This window comes from Zootoca vivipara, chromosome 15 (assembly GCF_963506605.1).
Source record: "Zootoca vivipara chromosome 15, rZooViv1.1, whole genome shotgun sequence".
In the NCBI taxonomy this organism is placed as follows: domain Eukaryota; kingdom Metazoa; phylum Chordata; class Lepidosauria; order Squamata; family Lacertidae; genus Zootoca; species Zootoca vivipara.
In genome coordinates, this window is record NC_083290.1 from 4,602,416 (window position 1) to 4,622,992 (window position 20,577).

The 20,577-nt window shown below is 44.5% G+C and overlaps 1 protein-coding gene across 2 annotated transcripts; it reads right to left on the bottom strand.

Moving 5' to 3' along the window:
* Positions 1-9,275: 9,275 nt before the first annotated feature.
* TUBD1 (tubulin delta 1) lies at positions 9,276-20,461 on the bottom strand. 2 transcript variants are annotated; one of them, XM_035140030.2, is made up of 9 exons: positions 20,241-20,460; positions 19,043-19,237; positions 15,880-16,027; positions 15,540-15,756; positions 14,356-14,587; positions 13,894-14,058; positions 12,960-13,100; positions 12,560-12,743; positions 9,278-12,060 (listed from the first exon to the last, which is right to left on the bottom strand). In XM_035140030.2, the coding sequence occupies exons 2-9, from the start codon at positions 19,212-19,214 to the stop codon at positions 11,958-11,960; spliced, it is 1,362 nt and encodes a 453-aa protein (XP_034995921.2). In that variant the 5' UTR covers positions 19,215-19,237; positions 20,241-20,460; the 3' UTR covers positions 9,278-11,957. The 2 variants fall into 2 exon arrangements, with proteins under 2 accessions (XP_060139030.1, XP_034995921.2); XM_060283047.1 differs by lacking the exon at positions 12,960-13,100 and having other exon boundaries at positions 9,276-12,060; positions 20,241-20,461.
* Between the last annotated feature and the right edge of the window lie 116 nt (positions 20,462-20,577).

Consider the following 20,577-nt stretch of genomic DNA (forward strand, 5'->3'; position numbering starts at 1 on the left):
ATGCCAGGAAACTAGGTTTCAGAGTGACTGTCCTATTATGGTTGAATTCAATTGGCTCTCTTTGGGACAAACGCTGTACCTGTGCAATCACCTTTGAATACCAGCTCGTTCTTCTTGCACATCTGCGTTTAACCGTTTTCGTCAAGGTGTGGATTGTGCTTGGTGTATGTGTGTCATGTGTTGTGATCACTCCCGCTCGTCTGCCTACCGTCGTGATACCTCCATGGCCTTGTACCTTTCTGTTGGATAGCTTATCAGACTGATGTTGACTGTTGGATGTCATGGCAACAACAGTCGGTAGGCTGTCTGACATTTTGGTATCTTTCATCTTGACTGTATTCATCCATCTCCAAGCTCTTTGTCAAACAAATACCCACCGGTGTCTTTTTTTTGTCTTTCCTCATTGAAGTGTGTAGGGTTTTCTAAAGGATAGATTTAAACGAAAAGTGTACTTTGAATCTGCTATATGTTTTGGAGAGTTCTTTGTTCACTCTGCATTTGGATCCCTCTTAAGATAACGTGAACAAATTTTACATGATGGTTTCTAAGATCAAGGAGCAGGTTTTTTTGTGCTTTGATACAACTGAACACCAAGCTTCTAGTAACGAATAAAAACCTTCTCCAAGGTACTGGTATCCTGGGACATGTTTAGGACAAGGTGGGTTTTTTGCAGGTATGTTTTCAGAGTAGTCAAAGAGCTGGGATGACTGGTGGATGTGGTTTGATTTCCCAAAAGCTTTTTAGCAAAGTGGGGGGGGGGAGAGAGAAACCCTTTCTCAACTCAAAGGCGTGGAAGGAATTTCATGCTCAATTGAATTCAGCCGGAAGGCTTACCAACCTGACTTCCGCTTCGTGAATGAAATGGAGCTCTGCTAACATAACAAGATTCCCTCCTCAGGAATTGTAAATATTGTTTAAGTAAACATGTGAGGTTGATGCAGTGGAGATCACGCTAGCTCTGCCCTCCACGTCACTGTTCTTTTTGCCTTCCAACTCCTCGGAGGGCTAACATCTGAAGCAAGGAAACTCCCAAACTTGGGGAGCCATTCAGAAATCAAGATGTTAAAAAGCACAGGGAGCCTCTGATCAAAGTGAAGGAAACTCCATTCCCTCCAAAATAAAGAGATTGCATGTTTACTTAATTCATATTTAGAATGCTGGAAGAGGGCTCAGGACCCCCCCCCCCATTGTCTCTTCCCAATTATAGTCCCACCACACTCCCTGAAAAAATGCAGACATGAACTGAGGACCCAGAACAGATCATGACATGGAGAAGTGTGCATTTCTGCATGCCACCACCTTTTGGATCTAAGCCGCTGGTTTTGAGGTTTGTTTGCAAAGAGAGGCAGCTCTCTGTTTGGCTGTTGAGAACTGCAATCAGTGCTGCAGAAATGGCATTAGCTACCAAGGATGGCCTCATCTACCACCAGGCTCATGAGGAAACACTTTGGCTTTCCACCTTGTCTTGGTCGAAATGCCACCCAACCTCCCCACTGTTCTAAGACCACCACCCTAAATCCAGCAGTCATTTTCTTTAAGAAACACCATTCAATCCATTTGGCCCTGTGTTCAACGTTTGCTAGTAGTAGTTAACAGCATGTAGTGATATTATTTTTATACCATGCCTATTTTGAACGAAATCTTAATACGGTGGTTTTGATGTGTTGGTTTTTATCTGTCTTTATTTCATGCCTTGGTTCTTTCCAATAAACCAGACTTTAAAACCAAAACAAAAGGACAATGAATACCTTTTAACGCCTCATTGCTTTAATGCATTTTGTTTTACGCCTTTGGTACTTTTGAGGCCAGAACTAGATGTTATGCCAAAACACACAGAATCTAAGCCTCATATATGCCAAATAACAGCAGGGGGGAAGCGATAGATTTAAAGCTTCCTAGAGCACACACACACATACCCCAGTCCAATTTCTGCCCACCTCCGGGAGGGAAAAGGCCTGGATAGGAGGAATTTGCATGAGGGAAAAACATAATGATTCACATACATGAATCCTGTCCCTTCCTGTTATGCTGCCAATTCAGAGATGGGGGTCCTGTGGCCCTACAGACATTGCTGGACTTCAACTTCCAGTAGACAGCATGATCCTGTGATCAGGAATGATGGGAGATTTAGTCCAACAACATGGAGGGCCACAGGCTCCCCCCCATCTGTGCCATTGTTCAGCAAATGTGCCACTGTGGGGGGAAGATATTGTTTGCTTGGCATAAATTGTCACTGTGGCCTGGGTCAGGAAATCGCAGCTGGTTGAGTAGCTTTTACATGGTCATTTTACACCGTCTTGCATTTCCCACATGTCCCATTCTCAGGTTTGCTTACTCTTGGAGTTTATTATACCTGGATTGCCTTGAGCTGTCAGTTTTGATCATGTAGCAGGATATTTTTCCTTATTTAAAGAGTGAAACCATATGTAGCTCAGGAATCACATAGGGTCAGCTAACTCTAGAGAAAGAGCAGCACCTTGGCACATGGTCCCATGAAGCAGTGGTTGATGGCACAGAACAAAGAGCGGTGAAATCATGGGACTGAGATAATTAATTCAAATAAGCCATTTCAAAGTTAAGGCTTCACTTGTATCGTTAGGAACAATAAACTCCTGCAGGCAACACCTTCCCTTCCCCTTTTACAGCTCGTAATATAGCAAGCTTCCAGAAAGATTCTTGTATTTCATTCTTTATCCAAGCTCTTTAGAGTCCAGCACCACCTAGAATAACTAGTCTTACATTTGTATATTTGTGTGCAGATAAGATAGATAGTTCTGCTAGATTCTGCAAAATGTATAGATCTTATATGATGCTATATTGGGTTATTGTGCCTCTTTCTGATTGAGAGTTGGGTGGGCAAAGGATGCTTCTCCAATGACACAGTAAAAAGATGAAAGATTTTCAAAACTTAAATGCAAACAAATGCTTTGCTGGTTGGTCAAATAAAAAAAAGAGAAAACCTAATTTTTGGTGGTAAGATTGATTCATTTCAAGCACATTTTGATTGTGGCTCTGTAAATTGCGAATCTTTGTGTGTCTGCCTTACCGGTATGCTTGTTTATTCAGGCTGCTACCCAACACTTACTGCATTTATAGTGTATCTGAAGAAGTGTGCATGCACACGAAAGCTCATACCAAAATATAAACTTAGTTGGTCTTTAAGGTGCTACTGAAGGAATTTTTTTATTTTGCATTTATAGTGTATCCCTATCCTAGGAGGTCAAGGGGTAAGAATGTATGAATACCAAATTAATATATGTGTGTGAGTGTGTGAGAAAGAGTGTTCTGCTGTTTGTGCATAAATTGAGAGTTCCTGGTCATTGTGAATCATAAGGGATTTTGTATTTTGGACCAGCTTGACTTTTACTAGATAATTGAAATCCACAAGACTCGATGGCTAGTGTAACATGGATTGGATTGACCTGTGTGACTGGGGTGGTTTTTTTTTTTTAAGCAATTACCATTTTGCTCAAGGCTTAAATGGTATCACAGTGGCAAAGCTTAGTCCTAGAACCATGTGGAATTTTAAAAGATAATGGAAGTGCTCCAGGGCATGTGAAAAATAAATTTCCTTCACTGTGCAAGTGCAGATTGCCACCCTCCATGACTTGGGGTCTAAGCCAGGGCTTCCAAAGGAAATTTAAAGCACCCCATTTTTAACAGCTCACACTGGTACAATACCCTGTGGGATAAGCTGAAGGTGATTCAGACAACTGATGGGGGAAATGGGGGTGATCCCACACCTGAGGTTTCTCCTGCACACACTGTGTCCCCTCCTACAAGAGCCCTGAAGGCAATAGCTGTGTTCAGTCTGTCCTACTTTATTTTCTTGGTTACATTTCCCTCTTTATATGATGGCAGGGGCTTGCTTCCAGATATACGTTTAAGGCTATCTGGGCAGATACTATGAGATTTAAAACCGCAAAATTAAGCAGCAGAGATATGGTCCTCTTCCTAGGTCCACCATACTCTGTGGGAGATGACTCCAGTTGGATATGATCTGCATCCATGTGCGTGTGATTTTTTTTCTTTCAAAAAATATACTTATTTTTGTATGTGGAGCATTGCAGAATTTGTTTTGCCCCATCAAGCAATTAAGAAAAAAATCCATGTGTTGAACAGACAGGTAGGTCTCTGTCTGCAAGCAGCTTACAATCTAAATCAGGGTAGCAGAAGAAAGGGTAAAATAAATAATTGAATTAAATCTTGATTGAGTTTTGTGAGGATTCTAGAAGGGAAGGGCTTTCCTTCAGAGTATGTTTTGAAACTGCTACTGATAAGAAAAACTGGAAGCACAGTTTTACCTCAGAACTTTCCTCTCTTCCTGGAAAAATTTCCCTCCATCTATGAATGTGTTTAGGACTTGGTCACCTGTGGGCTTGAGAAACACATCATTATAGCCTACATTCTTACACTCATTTGTGGCCAACCATGTATGTGGCTCATGTCTAGAAAAGTTCACATTTAGGTGCTGGTCTTTTGAACTGCTTGAATGTGTGTGACATATCCATATTTTCCCCTCAACAAGGGTCATAAAGAATCCCTTGCGAGCCATGAAGCCAGTGTGGCCTATGCGTTCGTATATAAAATACCTCAGATTTCCTTATAAAAGTTACGTGGTGAAAAGAAGCACCATGGTGTACAAACTGATGTGCTCAGTTCTGGAGTAAAGGCACATATTTCTTTAAACGTGATATCCATTCATAACATTTACACGCACACATAACTTTCCTCTGAGGAGCTTAAAGTGTCATATCTGAAGGGTGTGTTTAAAAGAAAATAAGCAGCTTGTAAATGATTTTAAAAAGATAGACCCTCTCCCACATACTCAGATATATATAAGGTTAAAAAAAAAACCACAAGGTGCCGGTACTTCTATTTTAAAGTGTCATGGGTTCCATAACAAAATGGCTGCCATTGACTATTCCATATTGGTGAGTACAGTCGCGCAAAAAGCACTGTATAAAGTACACACACACACACACACACACACACACACATTTTATCCTCAGAGCAACCTTTTGTGTGTGGGTTTTGCTTTTCCCAAGCCTTTTTTAAAAATGAGAATGGAGTTAAATGTTGATGGAAACAAGGGCCCTGATTCAAGATCTCGTAACCTTACGGTACCCAACTTTACAGATATTTACTGTTATAAGGACTGTCAAGAGAACACTCCTCGATTTGAATAATGTTGCACAACATTCCCCTTCGGTCGTAGCCGACATTGCCTGGTGGTCAGTTTTTGCAGCTCTCTGGGGCACCAAACACATGTATAAACTGGGAATGCTCCCAAACACTTGAACACAAGGGGGTTGGTGAGAGGGTGGGCTAATAGTGTAAGCAAATTTGTAGGGATCGAGATGACAAAACGGTCAGGCAGGCCATGTCTTTCAACGCAAACAGTGACCTTTGCACGAATCGATGGCCTGTTTCTAAATGCCTTGAGTTACGTTCTTTGCTCTGCTCCAAAGGTCACCATCCCTCTCCCGATAACGTCACTTTCCCGCCCTGTTTAGACGTTAAGAGCCGTTCCCTTGCGTAAGAGATCTGGCTTTTCTCGCTCCCCCACCCCATTCTCTTGAGGAATATAACTGTGTGCTTTTTTCCCTCTTTCCCCAACAACCCACTATCTCTAGGGTGATAAACTGAGAGTGTTCCCTTTGGTGCTGAAAGGAGACAGAGAAAGGTGAAACTTGTTCACTCGATGATACTTTCGTAATTGCCCTTAGGAGACACACCTCAGAGTTGGGGAATGGTCAGGTGAGAAGGAATTTTTTTATGCCCCCCAGGGCGTTGCTGAAAGAACAGGCTTTGATCACAAAATATAGGGCCTGGCATCAATTAAAGTGTTGCACGCAGCACTCCCAATTTCTAAGCAACAAAAGCCTGAACTCTGTGACCTGTATAATTCAAGCAAATTTGCATCAGTTTTATTATTTTTCCAAGCGTTTTGCCTGTTTGGTTGTTTTCAAAGCAATTTGATTGTAATTTATTATTATTTTCCCCCGGTTAATTTGGAGCCTGGGAGCAATTCTATCACGGAGAAGAGGCAACTACTTGAACCTCTGTTGCACTTAATCTGTGCGGATCTTGTTTAGCCACCTTTATGGCTTCTGATATATTGAGTGATAACGGGCATGTCGTGTCCCATACATTTCCAAGCATATCTTTGCAGCCAATGAAGACTTAGGAACTTGCCATTGTAAAGCTGGGAAATATTCAGAAAATGGTAAGCAATATTATCACGAGTATGGAGCAACTTCCCAATGAGGAAAGCTTGCAGCATTTGGGACCTTTTTAGTTTAAGAAAAGGCAAGTGAGAGATGATCTGATAGAAGTTTATAAAATTTTGAATGGCGTGCCATGGAGAAAGTAGGTAGGGAAAAGTTATTCTCCCTCTCCAAGGCTCAGTTCCGGCACCTCTCAGCTGGGCACCATTTCCATTGTAGGAGAAGGAGGGAGGTGTTGATGGTGAGTTCTGGTACCTCTTTTTCTACAAAAATAGCACACTCTCTCATAACACTCATAACTCATGAAAATCCAATGAAGCTGAAGATTTAGGGCAGTTAAAAGAAAGTATTCATGCCTGTTGGCATCCATCGTTCTCTGGATACAATGGGTGAGTGTTCCTTTGGAGGTGAAGAAAATCATTGGAGAGTTACAGCGCCTGCTGTGGCTGTAGTGACTGATACAGGAGCGCATGGGCTCCATCGGGAAGTTTTTGGGCATCACATGGCAGGACAGAGTCTCAAACAAAGATGTGCTCTCCCAAGCTCATACCCAGCACGGACTGTGCAGTCCTGTCTCAGCGACATCTGCACTGCCTTGGATATACATGCAGTATTGGCAGGCCAACTCTGCGTTACAAAGAAGTTTGCAAATGTGATTCGAAGGCTGGTGCCATTGACCCTTTCGGGAATCCCTTTCAGATGACCGCAGTGCCTGGAGACCATCAATCAGGTTGCAAATCCACAGCAGTGACCAGAGGAGGAATAACAGAGAGAGGAAATGTGCACAGTTAAACAATGGAACTCGCTTCTGCAGAAGGATTGGACAAATTCGTGGAGGCCTACCAGCCAAGATGGTAATGTTCTGCCTCCATGGTTAGAGGCCGTGTTGCTTCTGAATACCAGTTGCTGGAAACCGTAGGACAGGAGAGATGCTGTTGGATCGTGTTTGAGGACTTCCCATTGAGGTATATGGTTGCTCGCTGTAAGAACAGGATGCTGGACTAGATGGGCCATTGGCCCAATCCAGCATCACTTCTTAGGCATCCTTGGTTGCTTGCATATGAACCAGTTTCTCTGTCTCTTTAGCTTCTTTCATCAGCCTAGGCCAGTGGTTCCCAACAGGTGGTCCGGGGACCCCCAGGGGTCCGCGAGCTATGCCAGATTAAATATATTTCGTATGATAACAGATTTTTTGTTTTGGCCGCTTCCTGCATGAGCAGAGTCTAGCGCAAAACTAGAATTAGATAGAGGCAGTAGTTCTGCTGTATGCCGTTAGGTGGCGCTTTACAAACACTACTGTTTTGCAAAGAGGCAGCGCGCACATTCTACTAACGCTCACCTCCCCAAGATGCTTTGCACGCGTCGGCTTCATTTGTGCGCTACTGCGCAGGTACCCTGTCTTCTCCATTCCCCTCCCTCCTCCCTGGCGCGTGCTGCCTCTTTGCAAAACAGTAGTGTTTGTAAACAAAGCGTTGTTTTTCGTGGAAGCTACAGTTTGCGTAGTTAAAAATGAACCGTTGGTTAAAAAGTGGTTCGTTAAAATGACAAAGGCCTACAGATGAAGAGGAAGAACTGTAAAAAACGTATAAATATAAAATATAAAAAGACTCTTAATTTGGCTCTCACTTTTTAATTTTAGGATTAGGAATTAATGGGGGTCCTTGTCACAATAGCGGCTCGATGAGGGGTCCTCGAGAAAATTTTGTTGGGAACCCCTGGCCTAGGCCTGTGCCCCCCTCATGTAGAAAGAACTGGGGAGAGGCAGCCATGGGCAGGAGAAACTCTAGGTGGGGAATGAGTCACAGGAAGAGATAATTCACAGAGAGAAAAGAGAGGCCGGTTTTTATGCAAATTTCTGAGCAATAAAAAAAGCAACAAAACTCCAGGTCAGTGCTAATCTGAGGCGAGACTGTTTTCCCCCTTTTGAGTAACAGGTGCTGAATTGGAATGGTTCATAGTGACCTTGCAGGTGTTTTTATAGGCCTCTCTAGTGACGAGATAGAAGAGTGTGTTAGGATTTTGTGTACCCGATGCTGGGTAGTGTGATTGGTATGAATCACATTAGTTGTCTGAGAAGAGTGTGGGAACGGAAGACTGTCTTATCTCTTCCGTCTGAGAGTGTTATTGGATTGTACTTTCACTTCTGCAGTGTATGTTTTAGGTCTTGTCCTACCTGAGCTGGAGAACACAGACATGATTATGGATCCTCTGTATAAAGTGTGAATAAAATGTAGTTTAGACCTACAGATGTCTTGTTCTTCTTGCTGCGAAATGCCAGAAGACCTGTGTGCATTTTTCCAAGGAGGAGTGTCACAGAGAGGCACTCTGGGATGAAGGGAATGTCATTCCAGATATGTGCCTTCCTGGGTATGCTCAGAGGTACTGGGGGTCTGCCGTCCCCCCCCAGGAGTGCATTCCGACAGAGTGGCCTACCAGCTTAAATTTTTCGTGTGGGTGGGCATATGGGTTTCCTGCACCTTTTAAACAGCCATGGGGCAGGTGGGTGTTAAACTGGGGTAGCTTTTTATGGCCTTGAGGGGGCATTGCAGTGTGTGTGAGCGTGTCAGCTTTCTAGTGCTTTTTTGTGGCTGTTACGTTTAAAAGCTGTTAATCTGCAGAGTGTTGATTGTTTTTACTGCTATTTTAAATTGTTGGATTTCAACGGGTTTTATTTATTTGACGTCGGGAGGGGTATACCCCCTCAAAAGGTAGGCTAGGAGTCCATTAAATAAATAACATTGTGTGGCTTTATGGCGCTGCAGTATATATAATCAGCTACATCAGGAGGGCCAGGGACGAAGGGCTGTAGCTCAGTGGCAGAGCATCTGCTTTGCATGCAGAAGGTCCCAAGTTCCATCCCATGCATCTCCTGGAGAGCCACTGCCATTGTTGACCAGGTGTGGGGAACCTTTGGCCCTCCCAATATACAGAATCATAGAATTCTAGAGTTGGGGAGGGACCCCAGGGGTCATTTAGTCCAACCACCTGCTTTGCGTGCAGAACATCCCATTTTCAATCCCTAGCATAACCAAGCAGGGCTGGGAGTGTCCCCTGCCTTGAAACCCTGAAAAGCCACATTGCATCTCAGTGTAGATAGTAATGAACTAGATGCCTCAAGGGTTTGACTCAGTAAATGGGTCGCTGCATGGTTCTGTGGACGTCACATTTCTTCCCTGTAGTGATTCCACCATGTTTTATCCCCCAAAGGCTCTGTGTCAAGGTTCCACCAAAGATGTTACTATCTTGCATTCGTCTCTTAAAGAAATTTTTGCTTCTCATCTGTTCCCCATCCCATATTTTTGTTTTAAATTCAGGCACTGCTGCCTATCCAGCTCCCCTCCCTCCCCGCAGGTCATTTTCCTAATGGCATAATAAGTTTGTCATTTGGATCTGTGACTCAGCAGAACGGAGGTACCCTTTCCCCCAGAAGAGTAAACAGCTGCTCCCAGGGCGCGGCTTTCATCAGTCAAAGTGCCAGGCTACTTGGAAAAGAGACGGAAGAGAACACGAAACAGCGGTTCTTAACCACACATGCTTTTTTACCCCTTGGTCACTGTTCTGGATTGGGACGGTCTACCAGTACATCTATCTCTGGGTGCTTTGAGGGCAGAGCCACACCCTACATTTAAAGTGCATTCATGTTTAACCCATAGGGCTTCCCCAAAGACTCTTGGAAACTGTAGCCCCCACTATAGGGCGTCCACTCCAAACTACAGTTCCCAGGGTTGTTTGGGAGAAGCTCTGTGCTTTCAATGTGTGTTGAACAATAGCCACAACAACATTATTTTTCCCACCTAATTTAGGCTACTGAAATGAAGAGAGGGGACTTTTCGTTGCGTGAAAAAATCTGGAGGACTTCCACCATTTAAACAAACAAAAAAGGTCTGTTCTTTCCTGATGTATTCACAACTATAGCACTATAGGAACTTGTGGCCCTCCAGACTACAATTCTTACCACCCCTCAGCATTAGCAATGTTGGCTGAGGCTGCTGGGAGTTGGAGTTCAACAGCACCTGGAGGGCCATAGGACACTCCCCCCCCCCATGCTCTGTAGCCACACTGAAGCCTTTATCTCCTCCTGGTTGAAATGTGTATTGTAAACTCGTCAGGGCAAGGACCTTTTACAAGGCATTGCTCTTCAAAGTGCCAGAAAAATACTGGTGGGTACGTACTGTCTCAGCATTCAGCAACATATGGAGGGCACCAGGTTGGCAAACTACCACTCCCATCAGCGTGGCCAATGATCAGGGATGATTTGGAGTTGCAGCCTAGAACACCTGGAGCACTGCACAATAGAGAAGGCGTTGCTGTGCAAATATTTAGCAGGCGCCAAATGTACCATCAGGGTGGAATCAGTATCACTTCCTGCAGCGGCCAGGAACCTGCAACCCTTCAGATATTGCTGGGCACCACTGCAGAGGCTGATGGGATTTGTAGGCTTGGGAGCACCTGGAGGACAAATTTCCCCACCCAGACTTGAACTAGGGTTGCCATATGTCCTCTTTTTTTCCGGGACACGTCCTATTTTTCATGGATATGTAAAATGAGTGTCGTCATAGCGTTCTACAGTATAGTTAAAAGTAGAAGTCGGCAAATGTGTCCTCTTTCTTTGCTCTTCAAAATATGACAACCCGAACTTGCACCGTGTAATTCAGGGGTGGGCAAGTTCTGACCTTTCAGATGTTGGCCTCCCAAGTCCCATCAGCCTAAGTCAGCAGAGCCAATGGTTATCCAAGATGGGAGTTGGGAATCCAATGTCACCTGGACAGGCACAGCTTGCTTGCTTCCTGTATGAGTTGGGAAATGTTGAGATTCCTTGGTGTCAGGTAGACCAAATCAGTGCCTGGTGGGCTGAACAACAGCACCATCTTGTGGTTTATTTTTAAACGCATAAGTCTACAAACTTTCCTCCGTACAGAGGAGTTATTACACACAACTTCTGATCAGGTAAGGGAAAGGTAATTAATGTACCACTGTGGACATCAGTTGTAGTGCTGTGTGTTCAAATGTTGCAAACTCTTTGAAGAGTGCATGTGTGAAAACATCCACAAGTGTGTATGGAGGTCCTTTTAACCGCAGAAGTCAACAGGAATCTCCTTATCCCCAACCTGTCTCTCTATCACAACTAGTAACTTAAACAAACAAACAAACACACAAACCAAAATATGGCCCTCACACATCTTGAGATCTAATGCGGGTGTAGTGGAGGTGTTAAACTTGCACAGGAGACAAGCATTAAGATTCCAACTTCAGCCACAAAGCGAGGTCAGTCATCATCTCTCAAACTAACCTATTCCATGTGGCTGCTGGAGGGATAAAATGACACAGCCTCTTGTAAGGTGCCAGAGCAAGTTACAGAATGTGAGGTACCAATAATGAGTACACAGCATACAGACAACATCATCAGAAAATAAAATTACTTTATATACAAAACACATGCAATTTAGATTGTACAAAGTCTATATGCTGGTAAAGGGATGAAATGAATGTGCGTATAAATCTACATTCCCCATTGAAAGCTTGAACTCCCTCAGAAGCTTTGTTTGCATGGAAAGCTCCTGTCTTTGAAAGATGGCTGGAGTGGTGCACTTGCCTGGGATGGCATGTAAAGAGTCCTCATTCTACATTCAATTATTCACAAGATTTCCCAGTTTTAAGGCCTCTTGCCAGGATTTTAGATCTGCACAGCTAATGCTGTCCCCTCCTGGCCAAGGATGAATTTGAAAATCAGAGGTTGGTGTAGCTAGCAATGACTTGTTCCAGAGTTGTGAAACAGTCCATAAAGTCTTCCTCTTCAATCCCAAACTTTGTGTACTGGTGCACGTAAGCCCTGTGTGTGGAATGAACAAGAGGTTTTGGTGAGCAAGAGGCATCAATCCAGCTAAAATCAGCTGCGACTAAATTGCATTGAAAGCAGCAGTTCAGTTAGTCAAGTTAGTTCCACAGATTTCAATTATCTATAGCATTTTTACCAAACTCTTCAGCCGAATGTGCAGCTTATGGATCAATTAAAAAGTAACTACAGATCAATAGAAAAGTACTTACTTTAAGCTTACAATCTAAAAAACTTAACCCGAAAGGAAAAAAAGGGAAGGAGAGGGAAGAGGAAAACAAGCCAACTCTCAGAGTTTCCAAGTTCTTATAATGACCAGTTGGGATGGAAACGGTTCAGGGAGAGAAGGAAGCAAAATAAGTTCCTTTCTCAAACAGAAGTGAAGGAGGAAGTACTCCTGCTTCCCATCTCTCCCTCTGGTTTATTTGCTTCCACTTACTCCATGCCCTGTGCACACGGCAAAGTCTGAGATGACAACCTGTCTTCTCCCACTTACTTTGAAGCAAACATTTTCCAGGCCTTCCCCACTACGCTGTCCACAGGCTTCAGCAAAAACTGGCTGTTGCTGACCAAAGAAGCAGACTTCTCGTATTTATTAAAAGCTCTTGGTGTCTTCCAAATGGTCAAGGCATCTTGAGCATTTAGCCAGGAAGTATACAAGGCAGGCTCTTGGAATCCTCCTACAATAATCAACAAAGTGTTAAAAAAAATCAGTCACTATCTTATTCCACGCCTGTCTCATCCCATTCATGAATTTCAGGAGCAGTGATGCACACTGTGGATTCAGGCAAGTGTAAGAGATAGGACATTCTTTGTGGTTATCATAAAACTCCCTCCCGGTGTCACTACCTAAGAGAGGAATCTTCTATTGCAGCCACCCTGCAACTATTTCTCACCTAGATCCGTGTTTTGTACATCTTTTCCTCGCAAGGTAACCAGGTTGGCGATGGAGGTGTTAAAACGAGCTGTCCTGTTTAGAGACTGTTTTTCTGATGCAGGGAGTCCAGGCACCGGGGGCCTCACTTGCCAATCAATCCCTGCAAACAGAAAAGTGAAGAGGAATGTCTCAACACTTGGGAGTCCAGCCAGACGGCACACAGCAGGGCTGATGAGGAGTGTGCCCTGTGCGGAGGAGTATGGTCCCGCAGTCCTGAGATTTCCTACTCCAGTTTATAGCAGGGAGGGCAATTTTAGGCCAGAACCGCCCCCCCCATTTGTACCTATGGGACCGCCTCTCCTGGTATGCCCTGCGGAGGACCTTAAGGTCCACAAAGAACAACATTTTGGAGATCCCGAGCCATAAGGTGGTTACATTGGTCTCAACTAGGGCCAGTGCCTTTTCAGCACTGGCCCCGATTTGGTGGAACACTCTCTCACAGGAGACCAGGGCCCTGGGGGATTTGACATCTTTCTGCAGGGCCTGCAAGACGGAGCTGTTCCACCTGGCCTTTGAGCTGGACTCAGTCTGACCTCTGTGTTTTCCTCCCTTATGGTTTTGATTTGGGCTACTTTAAAATGAGGCTGCATGTTAAAATTTAAACTGTATTTTAACCCGTACTTTAATTTTTTTCTTTCTTTTACGTCTTACTGTAATTTTACTGGTGTCAGCCTCCCTGAGCCCGGTTTTGACTAGGGAGGGTGGGGTATAAATAAAAATTTATTATTTATTTATTTATTTATTTATTATTATTATTATTATTATTATTAATTCCTGGCAGCCCTACTGAATTTTAGTCAAGACCTGGTCTTAAGGACCACCTCCTGCCCATATGCAACTCTGGGTATACATTGTTCAACCTGCTTCAGCTGCAGTTCACCTGCAGTTCTTACCTTCCTCCATTTTGGCATTCGCAATGAGCATCTGCCTCAGGTGCTTCAGAAGCCCGGGCCACGCAAAGGTGCTGTAGGCAAGGGAGTTTTCGGACATCTGAGGAATGTTCCGGAGACCCAGCATCTTGAACTCAGGGTGGGGGACTAGAGCTTCCATTAGATCTCCTGAGGAGGAGACAAGACAGAAATGAAGGTTTAACATGTGTGTCAGAGAGAGAGAGGACTGCATTTGCTCATGTTGAACATCTACTTTTTTTTGTTTTTCTCTGGAAAGATAAGGTCTCTGGTCTGATGAGTTTACAAAATGTCCTTTCCATTTATCTTAGCATGTATACATGGATGGTTACTTGACAGACTAATGAGAATGTTTGTAGGCTAGTAACTTATATGGACTACTTTGCAATCCACTGAAAACATCAAGAGCAGGAGGACAGTGCTAGAACTGCAGTTAACACCAGATACCTAGGGGGCTTCTGCTGTAGCAAGCGGCACTTTCAGAGGAGTAAGCCGGCTGGAAGACGCTCCCCAGCTGATGGGCGATGACTCGATTTACATCCTGAAAAGATATCTGCTTTATGTTCATTAGCTGAGCACAGATCTTGTGGATGGCATCGTTCTCATGAACCAGGAGGGCATCCGAAGACTGATACAAGTGTGAGAGGGTCAGGACAGAGTTGTAGTTTTGAACAATAACCTGGAAATGCAGGGGGGGAAACAGGGAGTGGGTGTTACAGTTTTCCACATGGAGATGATCTCACCGGAGGGGATTTGCTGTCCGTGGGGCAACTGAGGTTGGTCTATTAGGGTAAATGGGGCACTGCCCCACAAACTTGAGTCTGAACTCAGCCAGTTCCCACCTGCTTGCCTCCTTACTTGCCTCCAGCCCAGGGAATGGCACTGGCTGCCATCTTCCTCCTCCCTACGCTCATTATTGCCTTTGTAGAGCTCAGCAGTGAGGTCAAAACCAGAGTGGAAACTTGGTTCTCGAATGCCTTGGCACTCGAACATTTCAGCTCCCAAACGCCGAAAACCCAGAAGTGTTCCAGCTTTCAAATGGTTTTCAGAAGCCGAACATCCGATGTGGCTGTCGGCTATTGTTTCCGGGGCACCTGCACCAATCGGAAGCTGCCCCTTGGTTTTCGAATGTTTCGGAAGTCGAATGGACTTCCAGAACGGATTACGTTCGAGAACCAAGGTACCTCTGTAGTTGGCATTGGCTCTGGCTTCATCTACTGTTGGCTTCTCTGCCTTTTGCCCTACCAGCCCAATGGGCACCAACCACCACTGCTTTGTGGAGGGTAAGCAGAGCACATGACATGCATACAGGAGGTTGCAGAAAACTGCAGTGAATAGTGCTCCTAGGATGGCAACACCCTACATTCCTCTTCACCAACAGTTTCTCCATCTATATAGCTCAACGGTAGAGCAATTACTTTGCACTAAGATGGCCGCATGTTCAATCTCCAGCATCATTCTACAGGTAGGAATGGGAGAGGCCCTTTATTTGAAACCCTAGAGAGCTGCTGCCAGTCAATGCACACAATACTGAGCTAGATAACACAGCATAAGGCAGCTTCTGATGAAAGAGCACATGCTTCAAATCCAGGTTCAAACCCCCCCCCCAATCATAGAGCTACGGCATTCACCTCTCCAGTTCTGTAGGGCCAGATAACGTGGTTTAACAGGAATGAGGTGGGATAGGTGTCTTTCAGGCTTTCTGTCACAAACGTCCCCAGACCCGATCCTGTCCCACCTGCCATGCTCATAACCGTCAGGAATCCACTCAGCCGGTCACATTTCTCAGCCTCCTTCTGTACCAAGTTCATGATTGTTTCTTTGTGCTTGGGCCCATGAACACAGTAGCTGTGGCACAAATTGGGATGGGGAAGAGAACAAAAAGGAGCTTGGAGTGTTTTGTAGCTGGATTATAAATGTTAGAAACCCAGAGATAAATTTCTTTGGCACCTTTGATAAAAACAAACATACCCATTTGCCCAGTTGTTTCCTGACCCTTGCTTTTGACAAAAGTGGGACCGATGGTCATAGTTCCAGGTACCAGACCTTGAAGCCGTTGATAAAGTCTGACCAATCACTTTAGGTTCCATGTCAACCAGGACAGCCCGGGCAGCCAGCACTAATGAGGAAGAAAATAAAAGTAAAATGATGTAGACTTGGGATCCCTCAATGTGGCACCCAAATAATGTACCCATTGTTATTGCAGACACTGGATGGAAGGCGGCTGTGTGAATGCCACTGACACCTACTGGACAACTTCTGCGATGCCAAACACAATTTCCCATGTACTACCCTGTTTCTCCGAAAATAAGACATAGCCATAAAATAAGCCATAGCGGGATTTTTAAGCATTCAAGGAATATAAGCCATACCCCGAAAATAAGACATAGTAATAGGCGCAGCAGCAATGCCGGCCGCGACAGGAGGAGGGAAAAAATAAGACATCCCCTGAAAATAAGCCATAGTGGGGTTTTTTGAGGAAAAAATAAATATAAGACGGTGTCTTATTTTCGGAGAAACACGGTAATTGGTGACTTAAAAGAACAGACCAAATCAGACTGCTGGTCTATCTTGCTCAGTATTGCCTCCACTTACTGGCAGCAGCTCTCTAGGCTTTCAGGCTAGGGCCTCTCCCTGCCAGGAGATGCCAGGGATTCAACCTGACTCCACAATCAAAGCAGTTGCTCTGCTATTAAGCTATGGCCCTTCCCAATGTTATTCATTTTTGCAATAGTGCAGAGGCCAGCTTTAGGCCCCTGCTAGTCCACCCTAGTCCAAAAAACAGCAAGGAGAGACAAGAGGGTCTTCTTAAATGAGCAATGCAAAGAAATAGAGGAAAACAATAGAATGGGGAAAACCAGAGATCTGTTCAAGAAAATTGGAGATATGAAAGGAACATTTCGTACAAAGATTACCATAATCAAGGACAAAAGTGGTAAGGGCCTAACAGAAGCAGAAGACATCAAGAAGAGGTGGCAAGAATACACAGAGGAATTATACCAGAAAGATATGGAGGTCTCGTACACCCCAGGTAGTGTGGTTGCTGACCTTGAGCCAGACATCTTGGAGAGTGAAGTCAAATGGGCCTTAGAAAGCACTGCTAATAACAAGGCCAGTGGAAGTGATGATATTCCAGCTGAACTGTTTAAAATTTTAAAAGATGATGCTGTTAAGGTGCTACACCCAATATGCCAGCAAGTTTGGAAAACTCAGCAATGGCCAGAGGATTGGAGAAGATCAGTCTACATCCCAATTCCAAAGAAGGGCAGTGCCAAAGAATGCTCCAACTACCGCACAATTGCACTCATTTCACACGCTAGCAAGGTTATGCTTAAAATTCTACAAGGCAGGCTTAGGCAGTATGTGGACCGAGAACTCCCAGAAGTGCAAGCTGGATTTCGAAAGGGCAGAGGAACCAGAGACCAAATAGCAAACATGCGCTGGATTATGGAGAAAGCTAGAGAGTTCCAGAAAAAGTCTACTTCTGCTTCATTGACTATGCAAAAGCCTTTGACTGTGTTGACCACAGCAAACTATGGCAAGTTCTTAAAGAAATGGGAGTGCCTGATCACCTCATCTGTCTCCTGAGAAAGCTACAAGAAGCTACAGTTAGAACTGGATATGGAACAACTGATTGGTTCAAAATTGGGAAAGGAGTACGACAAGGTTGTATATTGTCTCCCTGCTTATTTAACTTATATGCAGAATTCATCATGCGAAAGGCTGGACTAGATGAATCCCAAGCCGGAATTAAGATTGCCGGAAGAAATATCAACAACCTCAGATATGCAGATGACACAACCTTGATGGCAGAAAGCGAGGAGGAATTAAAGAACCTTTTAATGAGGGTGAAAGAGGAGAGCGCAAAATATGGTCTGAAGCTCAACATCAAAAAAACCAAGATCATGGCCACTGGTCCCATCACCTCCTGGCAAATAGAAGGGGAAGAAATGGAGGCAGTGAGAGATTTTACTTTCTTGGGCTCCTTGATCACTGCAGATGGTGACAGCAGTCACGAAATTAAAAGACGCCTGCTTCTTGGGAGAAAAGCAATGACAAACCTAGACAGCATCTTAAAAAGCAGAGACATCACCTTGCCGACAAAGGTCCGTATAGTTAAAGCTATGGTTTTCCCAGTAGTGATGTATGGAAGTGAGAGCTGGACCATCAAGAAGGCTGATCGCCGAATAATTGATGCTTTTGAATTTTGGTGCTGGAGGAGACTCTTGAGAGTCCCATGGACTGCAAGAAGATCAAACCTATCCATTCTTAAGGAAATCAGCCCTGAGTGCTCCCTGGAAGGACAGATCGTGAAGCTGAGGCTCCAATACTTTGGCCACCTCATGAGAAGAGAAGAATCCTTGGAAAAGACCCTGATGTTGGGAAAGTGTGAGGGCACTAGGAGAAGGGGACGACAGAGGACGAGATGGTTGGACAGGGTTCTCGAAGCTACGAACATGAGTTTGACCAAACTGCGGGAGGCAGTGGAAGACAGGAGTGCCTGGCGTGCTATGGTCCATGGGGTCACGAAGAGTCGGACCCAACTAAACAACTAAACAACAACAACAAGTCCACCCTATACCAAAATTGCTCCTCCAGGCTTCTTTGTTTTTTGTTTTAAGTGTGGTTGCACAAGGGCGCAACCTTTCACCTGGAACAACCCCCTGAGATATTACAATATCTAATCACATGCAGAATTCCACACACCCAAAGTGGATGCGTTTCTGGTTGTTGATTTGCCCTCTTGATTGGTGTGGGGCGAGAAGGATTTACATATTCTCAGTGTCAGACAGTCTTGGCTGAGAGTCCTGGAAGACCTGCTCCCTGCCTTGCAGGCCTTTTCCATCTGGCCTGGACTGTAGCTGGACTGACTCCAGCTACAAAAAAAGCTGAGGTTGCTGAACAGTCTCTTGGGCTAGGGCTTTTTGTTGGTGTGGAAAGTTGTTGCTGTAGATTTTTGCATCTTTATTTTAGATACTTAGACATTTATGTGGAAACTTTTCAGTATGGTTGTGTGTTTTTTAATGTTTTGTTTCTTGTTTATGACTATTTTTTGCTATGTTGTAGTTTCTTTTCATGTTGTAAGCTGCCTTGAACATTGTTTGAACATACAAAGAAAGTTACGTATGTATACCTCTGGGTTTCTCCTCGCTGAAGAACCGCTCTTTGCAGGCTGCCTGGAAGGACTCGTTTTCCTTTTTGGAGCACAAGCCATGAGTACTGCGGAAGTCTGTGCAGATGGTGTCAAAAACCTCACGACCGATCTGGTTGCCGCACTGACCAAGTTGTATTGTGATGATAGACATTCTCCTTTAGTTTAGCCTCAACCCTACAAACAAATCATGTCCAGCTGTTAAGATTGTAATTCTATGTACACATCCCTGGGAAGAACTCAGTAGGACTGACATTTGAGTAACCACGTTTGGAAGTGCACTGTTAGGCTGCAATTCAATGTACACTCGCTCATGCATTAACTCCCACTGAAATCAAGGATGCGCAGCATGAGTAGCCTTGCCATAAGTCTACCAAAGTTTAGAAGTATTCAAATATTGTAGCCTATTAGTGATGGCTGCATACACAACCATACATGTAAAGCACACAACTTCTCCAAAAGAATACTAGGGACTAATAGTGTGTTAATAATGCTGGAAATTATAGCTCTGTGGGGGTCCAGAACTACAGTTCCCATGATTCGTTGGGGAAAGCCATATGCTTGAAAGGCATAGTGTGTACCATGCAAATATTAAGGCTGCAATCCTAAAGACACCTACTATGGAGAATACCCTACTGCAGGCATAGGCAAACTCGGCCCTCGAGATGTTTTGGGACTACAACTCCCACCATCCCTAGCTAACAGGACCAGTGGTCAGGGATGATGGGAGTTGTAGTCCCAAAACATCTGGAGGGCCAAGTTTGCCTATGCCTGCCCTACTGAGTTCAGCGGCACCTACTTCCGAGTAAAGATGCATCAGACTGTGTTGTGTGACATAGAGGCTAAATATTGAAACTAGTAATATTAACAGATCAAGGTACTGATATATTAAAAACACCTTCAGGATGTTTCATAGGAACAGCTTAATAATAAATAAAACGAATAAAACTAAAACTATATAATACCGTATTTTTAAAACAGCGAATTAATGAACATGGTTTTACATATGTATACAGTAGTTACAAACAAATACAGACACAGGCATGTTTTTTTTTTAAAAAAACCCTATAAATTCAATCTGTGTGTGCGTTTCATCTCATAATTTCCCTCCATTTCCCATTTATCCCCCTCGCCCATTTAACACCCTTCTCTCCCTCAAGGCGCATGCGCGTAGCCTCACCCTTCCACAGTTGCTCCTCATCCACTGACCACCTACCAACTGTCGCAGCACCTTCGACCCCGTCCTGCCAGCATTTCTGCGCATGCTCCCCTTTCGTCGCTGGCTCAGGCGGGAAAATTGGTGCTGAAAGGGAGACAAACGGCAAAGGAGGGCACGTCAGCTGTCAGCTGCGCGCGTCGGCTGCCGGACAGTACGCATGCGCGGCGTCCGCGGCGTACGACGTGCTCTGCGCCTGCTCGCTACAAAGAAAAAAGAAAAAAAAGTACCGCCGCGTGCCCTTGGCGCTTGCGCACTGGCTCCGAGGGACCAGGCGCCCCTCGCCGCCAACCTCCCCGGC